Raw genomic sequence first — 13,975 nt, forward strand, 5'->3', positions numbered from 1 at the left:
CTTGGAACAGTGCAGGCCCGGAGAAATGTCAGTATTGCATATGCTTTTACACGAGCTTGTGCTCTGTGCATATTTCATGCTTGATCATTTCCCCATCTGGGCTGTTGACTCTTTTAGGACAGGAGGTGAAAAGATCCTGGGGTTTGCTCTCAGGCAGATCTGAGTTTTCAATCCACTTTATAAGCTCTGTGACTCTGAGTAGATTCTTTCATCTTCTCAGGAGTCATTCAAAGGCAACACCTCCACCTGACACAGAAGGCTTCCAGAGTAAAGCTCAGACACGAGCTGGGCCTTCAGCTCACCTCTCCCACCTCTGCAAAGCTTGCTCATTTGCACCCTAAGTTCCTTTAGAAAGTGATATGGTTTTCCATACCTGTGGATCCCCATTTTTACCTCCCCTGTGACAAGGTTGATGACTTCTATTTATTCCTCAGATCTTATCTTAGCTCTCACTATCTCTGAGAAGATGTGGCAGAATGTAAGCTGCCTCTAATGTCCTTTCCCCCTTCAGTAGTAACAGACCTCCTTTCCAATCAGTGGTTAAACATGTGATTGCCTGGAAAAGTGACTACACTTCTCAGATTTACTTGCAGATATGTATGACTCTATGGTTATATTCTGGCCAATGCAATGCCATGTGAGAATGATTCATATTTGAGAACATTATGTAAAAAGGACTGCTGGGGGGCAACCCACTTTCCAGGCCCTCTCGTGTCCCTCTTAGACAGAAGGTTTCTTTCTCAATAAATTCTTTCTACTCTTCAAAAAAAAAAAAAAAAAAAAAAGATTGCTGGCATGACAACCTCTACTTTTTCTACTATTTTAAGTCTTCCTGCTTCCTGCTGACTATAACACAGAAGTGATGGCTGGAGCTACAGCAACCATTTTGATAGCAAAAGGAGAAGTTTAGGTGCCTAGAAACTTTTTGGACCAGAACTATTATGTCAGTCCTATTGGGTTAATAATATCCCTCAGTTATTGTAGGCTGATCAGGTCCATAAGCTCTCAAACAAGGCTAAATAAAAAGAGTTGAATACAATGATTTCATCTATTGGGCTTCAGGAGGATCAAAGCCCTCTCACAGAATTCAAGATTCTTTCAGGGCTAAGACCAAAACCTTCTTAGGGTGGCCCATATTTATTTAGTAATCAGAAGAAGAGAGGGAAGTACTCAGGAAGGGTGGAACCACTCAAGGACTTCTCCAACTAAGGTATTAAATTAATCCACCCAAGAGTGGATGCCTGAGGCTATTGTCTTTATTTAGTTGAGGTTGGATCCAGGTGTCCTTGGCTGTGATCTTGTCTTATCCTTTGAGGCTTTCCAGCTTCATCTGCCGTCACAGGCTTCAGAAGGGATCAGTGACTCACAGAGGTCCACTTACTGTGAGTCTACCACCCATCTCCAGACAAGGAGCCTAGGCCTCGGACAGATATGAAAAGCCCATTGGTTAATTTCAGCACTGCTCAGGGCTGCTTTGTAGTGGTCTCTATCACAGTTTTATCTCTAGACTTCTTCATAGGGGCAAAATAATCTTTATCCTGGAAAAGTAAACTTCTATCCTGAGGTCTTAGCTGGCCGCCTGACTTCAATAGTATTATGTATATGGGAGGCCATCTGTTTGTGTACATCATTCTCCTTAAGGTTAGGGGTTCTGCTTATTTTCTTCCATTTTAGTACCTCCAGCATTTGATTTATAGCAGGCATACAGATGGTTTTTGTAGAAAAAAATAAATTGATGTTTGTGGATTGAATGCAAATATTAACATTGCCTTTTATTGCTTCGGGGTCAGAAAGATAAAAAATGGCTATAAAACTGATTTTCTTCCCTTCTTTTCACATTCCCTGACTGATCCCACCACCCAAAGTGGGCCACCTTATTCCATGCTTCCATTTACATAAGTTTCCTTCCATATGGGCTCAGAAGTCTCCACGGCAAAATGACTGGACAGGACTATTGTGAATCTCAAACAAAACAGCGAGAAGTCACTCCAGGACCTGTTGGGTATGTGGGCAGGAGCGGAGAAGAAACTCTGGGCAGTGAGACTACTCAGAAGGTTTTTGCCATATTTGGAATGATGAAGGGGCCTGAAATAGGGGAGAGAGAAACTGAAAGGGAATAGACAAAACATCTGGAGGCACAATTAACTGCCCAGTAAACTGTTCGAAAGAGAGGAACGATAGCAAGCAGAATCAAGAATCGTTCTCAGTTTATAGGCTATGTGGAAGAAAGAGATGGGGCATCCTACTCATTTTTCTCATCACCAAGACACAATACACAACACTGCAAATTAGGGAAGAGGCTGATTTTTGGTTCACAGTTTATAGAGTTTTCAGCCCACAGCTGGCGGTCTCCATGGCAGGATAGCATGGTAGAGGGAAATCACAGAAGGGAGTTGCTCATGGCACAGCAGACAGGAAGGAGTGAAGCCGGGGAGATCACCAAGAAGCAGGGAAAGGAGATAGACCCTTCTGGGTCATGTCCCCCAGTACTTTTGGATCAGAATCCATTTCCCTACAGCAAGGCAAGCTATAACTCCCATAATCCAATCACCTTTCAAAAGTCCCCCTCTGAGGCCATAAGGCTCTTGCGGGACATCTAGATACAAACCATAACATGGGGTTAACGAAGAAGCCTGGGACCTTCAGTGCTACGGAACCCAGGCAGTTTCTCTTCCTTCATATGGATAGAGTGCATTTTCTCAATGCTTTGTAAATTTCCAAATAAAACATACCTATCTTAGGTATCCCTGACAATGGGATTATAGTGCCACGATCGCTCCTGCATCCCCTGGAAGGTGGGGATTCCTTTGTGTGTGTGCAAGTGTATATATGAATAGGGTGTGGGAGACAAAGACCAAGACTATAATCAAAGGTCAAAGTAATGATTGGCTGCAAAATATCTTTAAGTTTGGAATTATGAGTACATTAGATTCCAGAAACAATTTGGATTTGGTATTGTAACTACGATTTTGTTCTAAAGGAACTCATTCAATAAACGCTATTGCTGCGTTTAGTGAGTGTCGGATTCTGTTCCACTAAAAATAGCAAAGAACAGGCTAGAATAGACAATAAACATATAATTTCAGGTGGTTATAAGTATCATTAAGAACAATAAAGAACAAGAGAATAGAGAGTGATGGGAAAGGCCAGGGAGCAGGCAGGATGCGGAGGCCGACTTAGAACTTCTTTGACAAGATGCCTTGTGAGCAGAGATCTACAGGCTGGAAAGGCGGTGTGCTAGCTGCCCATCCCTGAGATGACGGGAGAGGAGACCACAGAAGACGGGTTAAGTCTGAGACATCCGCTAGACGTCTAGATAGAGGCACAAGCAGACTAGTTTAGAGAGAGGCCTGACGCAGACTCTGGGAGTTGTCAGCGGAGTTCCAAGTTCCACTTCAATTTTATCCGAGCTCGCCGCGTGCCAGGAGCTGCATGTGCCAGGTGCCGGGGCATGGAGATGGGGAGCCGTACAGGACAGATGCCCGCCAGCGAGGTAAACCCTCAGGTCTCGCTACACCCCGGAGTTCCCTTCGGGCATGGAGGGCGCAGCGAGCTGGAGTGCGGAGAGTGGAACACCCGGGAAAAGGCCGCCGTGCAGGAAGACAGGCGGCGGCGCTGGCAACCGGAAGCCGCGAGGGCGAGTGACGCGCGGGGCGCATCACAAAGCGCTCCTTGTCACGGCGGCGCCGCGGCCCAGGAGAGCGCCCGAAGGCGGGCGGCGCGCCCACCGCGAGCACGCGGCGCCCTCTGCAGGCTGCAGGCGGCGACACACCGGTAACGTCGCCTTTCCTCTGCTCCCACTTCCCGACTCCTCCTTGGGCTATACTTTCTCTGTTGCTAGTGTTCAAGAGCGTGTCGCAGCCTCCGACTTCCGTCCCTTCCCTCCACCCCCGACAAGGCGTGTCAATGTCTTAGCGGGGAGGCTGCTAATAAAGTTTTTCTCCTTGCTCCCAGAAGCCCGTCCTCGTCCTGAGTATCGCGAGATCTGGTCGCGCGGCTACCATGGCGGCGATGTTTGAACCTGCGCCGGCCTCAGAGGCCCTGGAGACCGCTGTGGCTACGGAGCTTGTGGCCGCGCAGGCCTCTGAGGTGGAGCCACCCACCGAGCCACTGCGGAGCATGCGGACGGCCCACGACATCGGCAGCCCCCGGACCCGCACGGGAGACGTGCTGCTGGCGGAGCCGGCGGACTTCGAGTCGCTGCTGCTGTCTCGGCCGGTGCTGGAGGGGCTGCGGGCGGCCGGCTTCGAGAGGCCCTCGCCGGTGCAGCTCAAGGCCATCCCGCTGGGGCGCTGCGGTTTCGGTGAGGTCGGGCGCCGAGCGGGGCTGGGAGGCCCAGGGAGGCGGACAGAGGAGCCGTGCGGCGTGGCCTGGGAGAGCCCGGGTCTGCGCCGGCGCGGGGGCGGCCTGGGCAGGACGCAGGACGCAGGACGCACTGTTGAATTGGAAGATGATCTGAGCCTCTTTCCAGCACTGACGTGGTGCCAAGTTTGAAAAAATCGGCGCTGGAAGCTCAGAGACCAAACAGCCTTCTGGATATGGCCCTATGGGTGCTTTGGGCGTCGATTAAAAATGGAGGTGCCAGCCAGGTGGTCACTGGAGGTCCATGTTGGGTACCTCTAAGCTTCATCAGTGAGATGCGTACTAATGATTTATCTTTCTTTTTCAGATTTAATTGTTCAGGCTAAATCAGGTACCGGGAAGACCTGTGTGTTCTCCACCATTGCTTTGGACTCTCTTGTTCTTGAGAACTGTAGTACTCAGGTGAGTTTTGCTCAGACGACCCAGAGAAGGGTATGTATTCTTTACCACTGGTCAGGTGAACTATTAGTGGCTCCTCAGGTGAAGGTGGTTTGATAAATAAAATTAAACCATGTAAAAAAATATAAAAGTGTATTTTAAGGTCGTTGAGTAATAGTAGCGTAGAGAGTGACCAATACGTTAGAAATGCTTGAAATTTGATTATTTATTTATTTATTTGGTAGTAGACATTGAACCCAGGGCCTTTTCACTGAGCTACATCCCAAGCCCTTTTTAATTTCTTTATTGCATTACTTTTTTGAGACAGGGTCTTCCTATGTATTTCAGGCTGGTTTTGAACTCATATGTAGCCCAGGCTGGCCTTGAATTCATGATAATTCTCCTGCTTCAGCCTCCCAAGTGCTGGGATTAGAGGTGTGCCGCCATGCCTGGCTTTTAAAAATTTTTTTATTTTGAGACAGGGTCTTGCTAAGTCACTGAGTTGCCCAGGCTGAGCTGGAGTTCGCCATACTTCAGCCTTTCAGGGTGGAGGGGTTACAGGTATGCGCAGCCTTGCCAGGCTATTACCGCATCTTAAATAAAGTAAGGCTACCATATATGTCAAATTTTATCAGTACTCAATTAAAAATTCATTTTTTACTTACTAGATTGGGATGAGACTTAGCATTTGGCTTGATTCATGGTAAAGTGGTGCTGTGGCTATAGGAGATAGTTATTTAAAGCTCTAAATATCATATTGATTTCTCATTTTCTAGGTTGTCTTGGAGTATTTCTAAGTTTGTCTTACCAAAATTAGCAGGAAATTTGGATTTTGGATAATTTCTTCAATAAAGATTTATTGAGGGCTGGGTGTGGTGGCACATGCCTGTAATCCCAGCACTTGGAAGATAGAGACAGGAGGATCACTGATTCTGAGGCCAACCTAGGCTACATAGTGAGTTCAAGGCCAGTCTGAACTACAGCAGTGAGACCCTGTTTCCAAAAAAAAATGTATTGAACCAGTATGTAAGCAATATCCTAGATACATTGGAGATTCAAAGATGAATTAGGTATGATCCTCATAGCCTTACTCTGGAATTTATATGATAGGCTTTATTTCAAGTTCATAATCATGTACATGTATTTCTGATGATCAGCTTTGAATAGTGGTTTTTATCCTGTGATACCTATATTCATCATTTAGGAAGCTTTTTAGATTTTATTTTATATCTGCTAAATCAGATGATATGGCACATAGGAAATCTTCCTACTTCACAGAAACCTATGTAGGATACCTCTACATTAAGATATATTTGAGATTTTGGCTTGTGATAATTTGGCAGCAGGTCAAAGCAGAAATTCTAAAAAGGTTCCATAAATAAAGTACATATTTTAAAGATCTTTGGATTATCAAACTACACCTTTTTGTTGTGTGTGTGTGTCAAAGCAATGCGTAAACATTTTTGAAAATTGGGACCACTCAGAAAAGTAAAGGAGAGGAGATACAGAAAACAAAATCTGTAATCTCATTCACCCAAAGAGAAACTGCCCTGTTTGGCATTTTCTTCTAATTTTTTTTTTTAAGCAATTTTTTCTTCTTAAGGTCGAAAACATGAGTTTTATCCTCTCCAACAATTATATTGCAGTTTTCACTCTGGGACCTGACACCTGGGGTTAGCTATCTGACCTTTATTTTCCCCCTAAATCTCTCCAGCTGCCTGACCATCTTGCTATTCCTCAGATATACCAAAAACACTACCATCTTAAATTTGTTCTATTTACTGTGTTTTGTTCCTGAAACACCATTCCAGGTGTAGTCACAGATAGTGCTATGCTGCATAGTTAGTTCTCTTGTCCTTTTTTTTTTTGTCTTTTTGAGACAGGGTGTTGCTATGCAGTTCAGGCTGGCTTTGAGCTCACTGTGTAGCCCAGGCTGGTCTCGAACTCGCAACGATCCTCCTGCCTCAGCCTCCCGAGTGCTGGGATTACAGGTGTGCGCCACCATGCCTGGCAGTTCTCTTCTCAAATGTTACCTCAGAGGGACTTTCTTGATTACCCTACTTAAAATTACTTCTCTTGTCACTTTATCCTTTGCTGTTTGGTATTTTTCTTCATACTTTTCATTACTTGATATTTATGTTTATTTGTTGTTTATCTTAGAAACCAAGAGTGCCAAGAGGGTGGGGGCTTTGTACTGTTAGCTGTTTCCCAGGAGTTGTTATGTTGCTTCACATGTAGTAAGTCCCTTCTTAGTATTTGTTGATTAAATGAATATTTTCCCTTGTCAATAAAAACTCATCATTTGAATGATCATTTTATTTTAAAAATAGTGCACAGTATAATGAAAGTACCAGTCATATGTATTTATTCCTCTGACTTGTTATGGTATGTCTTACATATTTTTAGATTTTGATCTTGGCTCCTACAAGAGAAATTGCTGTACAGATACATTCTGTTATTACAGCCATTGGAGTCAAAATGGAAGGCTTAGAGTGTCATGTCTTTATTGGAGGAACTCCATTATCACAAGACAAAGCCAGACTTAAAAAGTGTCATATTGCTGTTGGATCTCCTGGTAAGATTTTGATGCCTATTGGTAACTCGGGCTCTTAGGAAGTAAACACTTTTAATATAACAAAAAGTATATGTGAATGCTTGATAATTGTAGTAATTATTTTGAGCAGAAATTAAGAACACTAGACCAGTGAGAGAGATATATACTCACTGAATAACCAGTGAAACTTCAGATCTATTTGAGAACACACGAGATAGTCTTCTGAGAAGAAATGTGACTTCTAAGCTGTGAATGGAGATTATTCTTCAGCCTCTATTAATTGTTTGGTCATGAATTACTGTCTTGGCTTTCAGGTCTTTTGCTAGGAATGGTAATTATTTTCCATACTTAACTGGTGATGAGAAGTGAGGGAAAAAATGAAGGGTTTGGACTAGATCAGAATTTAAGATTTCTAATTTGTGAGTTAGTGTGTAAATGCATAATGAGAACTGAATCAGGAAGTTAATATAACCTATTAATAGAGTCACATACTGGCTGAAATTTGTACAGATTTGGTACATCATAAATGTTTCAGTGTCTATGTTTTCTTTTTTTCTCTTGGAATTTAGGAAGAATTAAACAACTCATAGAACTTGACTACTTGAATCCGGGCAGTATACGTCTCTTTATTCTTGATGAAGCAGACAAACTTTTAGAAGAAGGCAGCTTTCAGGAGCAAATAAAGTAAGAAGAATAAATTACTTGACTATAAAAATGGTGACGTGGAGTATCTATCTTTAGCTTTTCTAGGTAGTGATTATGTCTGAATAATTTTTGTGGTGTATGTTTTCTTCTTTTTGCAGTTGGATTTATTCTTCATTGCCTGCCAGTAAACAGATGTTGGCAGTATCAGCTACTTACCCTGAATTTTTGGCTAATGCTTTGACAAAGTATATGAGAGAACCCACGTTTGTAAGACTGAACTCCAGTGATCCAAGTCTCCTAGGTATGTACGGATCTTGGGTACTTACGTCATTGGTGTGTTCACGGCATTTTGGAGTTTTCCCTTGCCTGTGTGGTTATTGATGCTGTGTAGTTGCTATTAGGGTATAACAGATATATTATTTATTTTAAGTGCAGACTCTTGATTTCTTTGTAGGTTTGAAGCAGTATTACAAAGTTGTCAGTTCTTACCCTTTGGCCTATAAGATATTTGAGGAAAAGGCTCAGCACTTACAGGAGCTTTTCAGCAGAATTGTGTTTAATCAAGCCTTAGTCTTTTCTAACTTGCACAGCAGGTAATATACCTTAAAAGATTATCTGGAGAAACTATAAAATGAAAAGATAGGAATAGGACAGTATTTGTAAAATAAACTTTTACGTTATTTTTTATAGAGCACAACATTTGGCTGATATTCTTTCTTCTAAAGGCTTTCCTGCGGAGTGCATTTCAGGCAAGTTCATCTCTTCAGTTTTTATTTAGTGTATTGATTTGAAGCTCCCAAGTCAGGAGGAAGAACTACTGCTTTAGCAGTTGTCTTGTGAGTGTGAGACACACTGAACCTTCAGAGTAAAGGAAATTTCAGGCCTTTTTTAAAAGTGGAATTTGATATGTGAGTGTATTTTTTTTAAGGAGTAACGTGGTGTACAGTAAAACAGAAAACTAGTATCCAAAGAGGGTTACTTTGTTTTTAGAGTCTCTTTGTTTTATCCATAAAAAATTTATGGATAAAACAAAGATTGTTGGCTGAAGAGACAGTTTGTTTCTTGACATAATCAGTGTTAAAATGCTAACTGAACTGACTTATTTATTTTTGTGATGCTGGAGATTGAATCCCACTGAGCCCGAATTGATTGCTACCATAAACCATATTTTAAAAGATTCTGACTGTAGATCTTAACCCAGATTTGTATAGGACAGAATTAATGGTGGTTGGTGTATTTAAAGTATTCAGCCGGGGAGTTATAATTCCTGCTTTTTGTGGACTTGATAAATATGTATAAGCTTAGTTGTTTTATGTGACTTTCTTGTTGGATCTTTTTAGGCAACATGAATCAGAGTCAGCGCTTAGATGTTATGGCTAAACTAAAGCAGTTTCATTGCAGAGTTCTCATTTCTACAGATTTGGTAAATTTCCTGTTCACTTTGGGTGACTAATCCATCTTGACATATGTTCTATTATCAGATGTACAGATTTTGTGTATCTTTTCATGTGGGTGTTTCTAACATGAATATCAGAAGATTATCTTTCTAATTCTGGGGAAATGTCTAATATTTTGATTTTTGTTTTTGAAATTAGTTATTAGGAATGAATATCCTTTTCCTCTAAATAGGGTCTTGGTCTTGATTTGGCTCTTGGTTATACTAGAACTGTAGAGTGTACATTGGTACCCATGTTCCAGTTAGGAATGGTAATAATTATTTTCCGTACTTACTGGTGATGAAAAGTGAGGGAAAAAATAAAGGGTTTATACTAGATCAGAATTTGAGATGTCTAATTTATGGGTTAGTGTGTAAATGCATGATGAGAATTGAATCAGGAAATTAACATTATGACCTGTGAATAGAGTCAAATACTGTAGAGTGAATAGAGCCAAACAAGTGTTATCTTCTTTAATTCAAGACTTCCCGTGGGATTGATGCTGAGAAGGTGAATCTGGTTGTAAATCTGGATGTACCATTGGATTGGGAAACATACATGCATCGGATTGGCAGAGCTGGCCGTTTTGGTAAAAAAAAGAAAGTTTTAGTGCTTTCTTTAAGACAGACAATCTATAATGCAAAACATGGACTAGATGTCATTTATTTGAAAATGATTTACTGAACACTCCCTCTGATTTAGGTACCTTGGGACTGACAGTGACCTATTGTTGCCGGGGAGAAGAAGAAAATATGATGATGCAAATTGCCCAGAAATGTAATATCAACCTTCTCCCCTTACCAGGTACATTTTCCTGTTCCTGTTGCTGTCATAACAATTGGGAAGACAGGCATAATAAAATTATCAAAATGCATATATTAACTCATTTAATTCTCACTAAAGTCCTGCGAGGTGCTATTGTTAGCTACTTCTCGTAGGTTAAGATGCTTTTAGGAAAAAGAGGGGTTAAGTAAAAGTGTTATAGCTAGTGAATAACAAAATGAGGCTTGCAGTACAATTTTGGTGCATGGAAACTGGAAGATAATCTGTTTAGCTCCATTTTTTAAGCTAAAAAAATGCAATTTGATTTTATTCTTTGAGACAAGGGAGAATATTTTTTCTCTTTTAAATTGCTGTGAAGGTAATTCTTGTCATATTCTTGTTTGTCACCATGGGGTAGGAACAGTATTTTTAATCTGAATACTATTTTGAAAAATTTGAGTGAAGTGTTTTGATTTTTGTGAATCATTTGTCATGCTGTTTTTAAAATGCCATCTTGGAAACTGTGCATGTTTGAAAGTATTAATAATCTCTTAAAAATAAAAAACCCCTCTTAAAATACTCTTGAATGGAAATATAGTTTAATATGTATTATCTAAAATATATACTATGTGTTTTATATATATATATATATTATATATGATGACCTTGTAAGTCTGAGTTACATAGTAACTGAATAAATGTAACAAGTATTTTATTGATTATGTGTTTATTTTATAAAGCGAGACTAAGCACAGATCTGGGAATCCTGTGGAGTCTAGTGGGCTTGGCTTTGTAATATTTCATTTTCAGAACTTTTATAAATGTCTTTAATTGCCCTAAATGTAATGTTTTGCTTTGCAAAATGTTTTAGACAGTCTTATCAGTTCTAAGCTGTCAGTTCTTTTTATGTGTATAACTCTGTCAGTGGTCTAATAGGAACAAATTAAAAATTGGTAGAAGGTTAAGACTTGTAGTATTCAGTATCATAGCATCTAGTGATAAAAATAAAATTTGCTTTTGGATGCTGGAAGTGATATATTTATATCTTTATGTAGCAGAACCCTGAAACTAATAGAGAATGATTAGTCATGTTAGTCATTGGACTAGGAACTTGTGTTACAACAGACTGTTCAGATGAGTTTCCTTAGTAGTAGGAGAAAAATTGGCCTTTGTCATAGGCCAGGGTAAGCAAGGAATAACTACAGAGGAGACAGTTAATCGAAAGTCTGTTCAGCAAAGACTCAAGATCCTCCACTGAAGAATACAGACCTGGGGGATTTAATAGGTATACATACATGGGGTATAAATGGCAAATGTAGACCGGCAAGATCTTCATAAAGCAGGCAGTCAATGTATCTTGTCTGCGTAAAACAAAAATTGATCATGGTTTGAAAAGGTCTGAGTACACAAGTGGTAGTAAATTGTTACACCTGGATGGAATAGGAATTTTTTGTTGTTTGTTTTTGTTTTTTGAAACGGGGTCTTGCTGTATAGTTCAGGCTGCTGTATAGTTCAGGCCGGTCTGGAACTTGCAGCAATCCTCCTGTCTCAGCCTCCTGAGTGGAACCACCATGCCTGGGTGGAATAGGAAATTTAGAGTTGGAAACCAGCAAATTTTTAGAGTTGAAAGTACATTGGTAATAGGTCTCTTCACTTCCTCTGGGTTTTTTTCTCTGTAGAGATTTTTCTCTTTACTGCTAAGGGCAGTAATTTCTCTCTTTCAGAGTATAGGATGGTGGATTTAGTTGAGTACAGATTTATAATCACAATATTTCTTGGTGGTACACTTAGGGGGCAAAGTCCATTTTTTAGTATTTTATTTTGCTGTCAGCAGCAGGGAGGTAAAGGAAAGGCTAGGAAGAGAAAGGAGAGGAAATGTGGGAGAATTGCTGCAGATCTGTACGTCATTCTAGAATGTATTTTAAAGTAGGGTAGGGGAGGTATTGCTTTGGAGTGTGGGGTAGGCCTTACATATTTCTTAGGCAAATTCTTTCATTGTGGGATTTCTTAGTCTTAAAGTAGTAATACATTTCTTAAGCTCCTCACTATATTTCTTAAACTTAGTTGACAAGAAAACTTCATGAAATCATTTAGAAAAATGCTGGTAGAGAGTATCTGAGTATTTTAATACTTTTTCTTCCTTTTATGTAGATCCCATTCCTCCTGGTCTGATGGAAGAGTGTTTGGATGGGGATGTGGAGGTTAAAGCTGCTTTGCATGCAGATGGCTCAGCAAGTGTCCCTACCCAACCCCTGAAAAAGCAAATCCAGAAAATAGAGAAAACCTTTCAAACTCAGAAGACAAATGGTAACCATGTGGCTTCTTCTAGAAATACTTCTGTATCTGTATTGTCAGTCAAATCAAAACATAGTGCTAAACAAAAACTTCCTGGAAAAAGCCACTCAGAGTGTGGGATAACAGAAAAAGCAGTGTCAACAAAAGAACTGGGGTGTGCCATAAAACTGAAAGAGCAGATGAATTCTGTTCAGACCTCTGTTCAGAACTCTCCCAACAGTCAGCAGCCTGTCAAAGAAGCTTCACATGTGTCGCTCCCTAGAATTCCTTGTCTGTCTTCCTTTAAAATCCATCAGCCACGCACTTCGACTTTTGCAGAGCTGGTGGAGGATTATGAACACTATATTAAAGAGGGGTTGGAGAAACCTGTGGAAATTATCAGGCACTACACAGGCCCTGGGGATCAGACTGTAAACTCTCAAAATGGTTTTGTGAGAAATAGCGTTACTGAAGAGAGAGTACAGATACTTGCAAGTAGTAGCCAGTCTGGAGACTCGGAAAGTGACAGTGATTCTTACAGCTCAGGGACTTCTTCCCAGAGCAAAGGAAATAAGTCATACTTGGAAGGCTGTTCTGATACTCAACAGAAAGACTCTGAATCTGTTCTTGTGGCTGGCTATCACTCTTTGGAACAACCTCTGAATGGCAGTGACACCACCAATCCAGAGGAATATCAGGAATCCCCTGAAATCCAGGTAAAGACAAGGCATAAAGAGGGATCTAACCAGAGAGTGAAGCAGAGCCGGAGAAACCTACCTAAGCCGCCTTCTTATCGATCACAAGCACAACTTTGGGAAGATGGTTGGTATCATAGGGAAACACACCATAATTTTTCTGATGCCTACCAGGATTATGAAGAATACTGGAGTGCGTACTACCGGGCATGGCAAGAATACTATGCTGCTGCTTCTCAGTCGTATTACTGGAATGCTCAGAGACATCCAAATTGGATGGCAGCTTATCACATGAATACAGTTTATCTCCAGGAAATGATGCGTGGTAACCAGTGATTATAGGATGTACAGTGTCTGAAACCACTGGGAACTGTCCACACCATTTGATAGTTGGTTGTCCATCTTCCTTGACCTTGGCATTTTTGAGGAACTTGAACAAACTTAAGGCTTTCCACTGGGGCACATCTGTTTTTCAGATTATTTGACTTGGCCTAGGTATATTACCTAAGAAACTTCACTAGACTCTTAGAATAAGAGTCCCAAGGTGCCATTTTCTGTAAGCTGTTCCTAAAAAAAAATTTAAAAAGATGTCATATACACAACTGCGTACTTAAAAATAAAAACAAGATTTGAAAAATAATGTTAGTTTATATTGTAGAATTCTTTACAAAAACCTTGAGCTGCATTTCTTTTTTCTTGTAGTTCAGGCTGGCCTTGAACTTGCTATATAGCCTAGGCTGGCCTCAAACTGTGAGATCCTCTCATTGCATAAACAGAACTATAATTTTAAAGGGTTCATAGACCCTCTGTAGCTCATGTGTGGAACCCAGGTTAAGAACTGACCTGTTCTGATAGGCAAAGTTTTACTG

At 40.8% G+C, this 13,975-nt stretch overlaps 1 protein-coding gene across 1 annotated transcript; it reads left to right on the forward strand.

The window, feature by feature from the left end:
• The first annotated feature begins 3,687 nt into the window (after positions 1–3,687).
• On the forward strand, positions 3,688–13,746 carry Ddx20 (DEAD (Asp-Glu-Ala-Asp) box polypeptide 20). The gene is made up of 12 exons (XM_005388953.1): positions 3,688–3,774; positions 3,955–4,303; positions 4,670–4,764; positions 7,147–7,315; positions 7,864–7,978; positions 8,098–8,240; positions 8,394–8,532; positions 8,630–8,688; positions 9,280–9,362; positions 9,859–9,964; positions 10,078–10,179; positions 12,289–13,746. Exons 2-12 carry the CDS (start codon positions 4,003–4,005, stop codon positions 13,440–13,442), a joined length of 2,466 nt encoding a protein of 821 aa, XP_005389010.1. The 5' UTR covers positions 3,688–3,774; positions 3,955–4,002; the 3' UTR covers positions 13,443–13,746.
• The last annotated feature ends 229 nt before the right edge of the window (positions 13,747–13,975 follow it).

This window comes from Chinchilla lanigera, unplaced genomic scaffold (genome assembly GCF_000276665.1).
Source record: "Chinchilla lanigera isolate Chin_1 unplaced genomic scaffold, ChiLan1.0 scaffold00034, whole genome shotgun sequence".
Classification (NCBI taxonomy): Eukaryota; Metazoa; Chordata; class Mammalia; order Rodentia; family Chinchillidae; genus Chinchilla; species Chinchilla lanigera.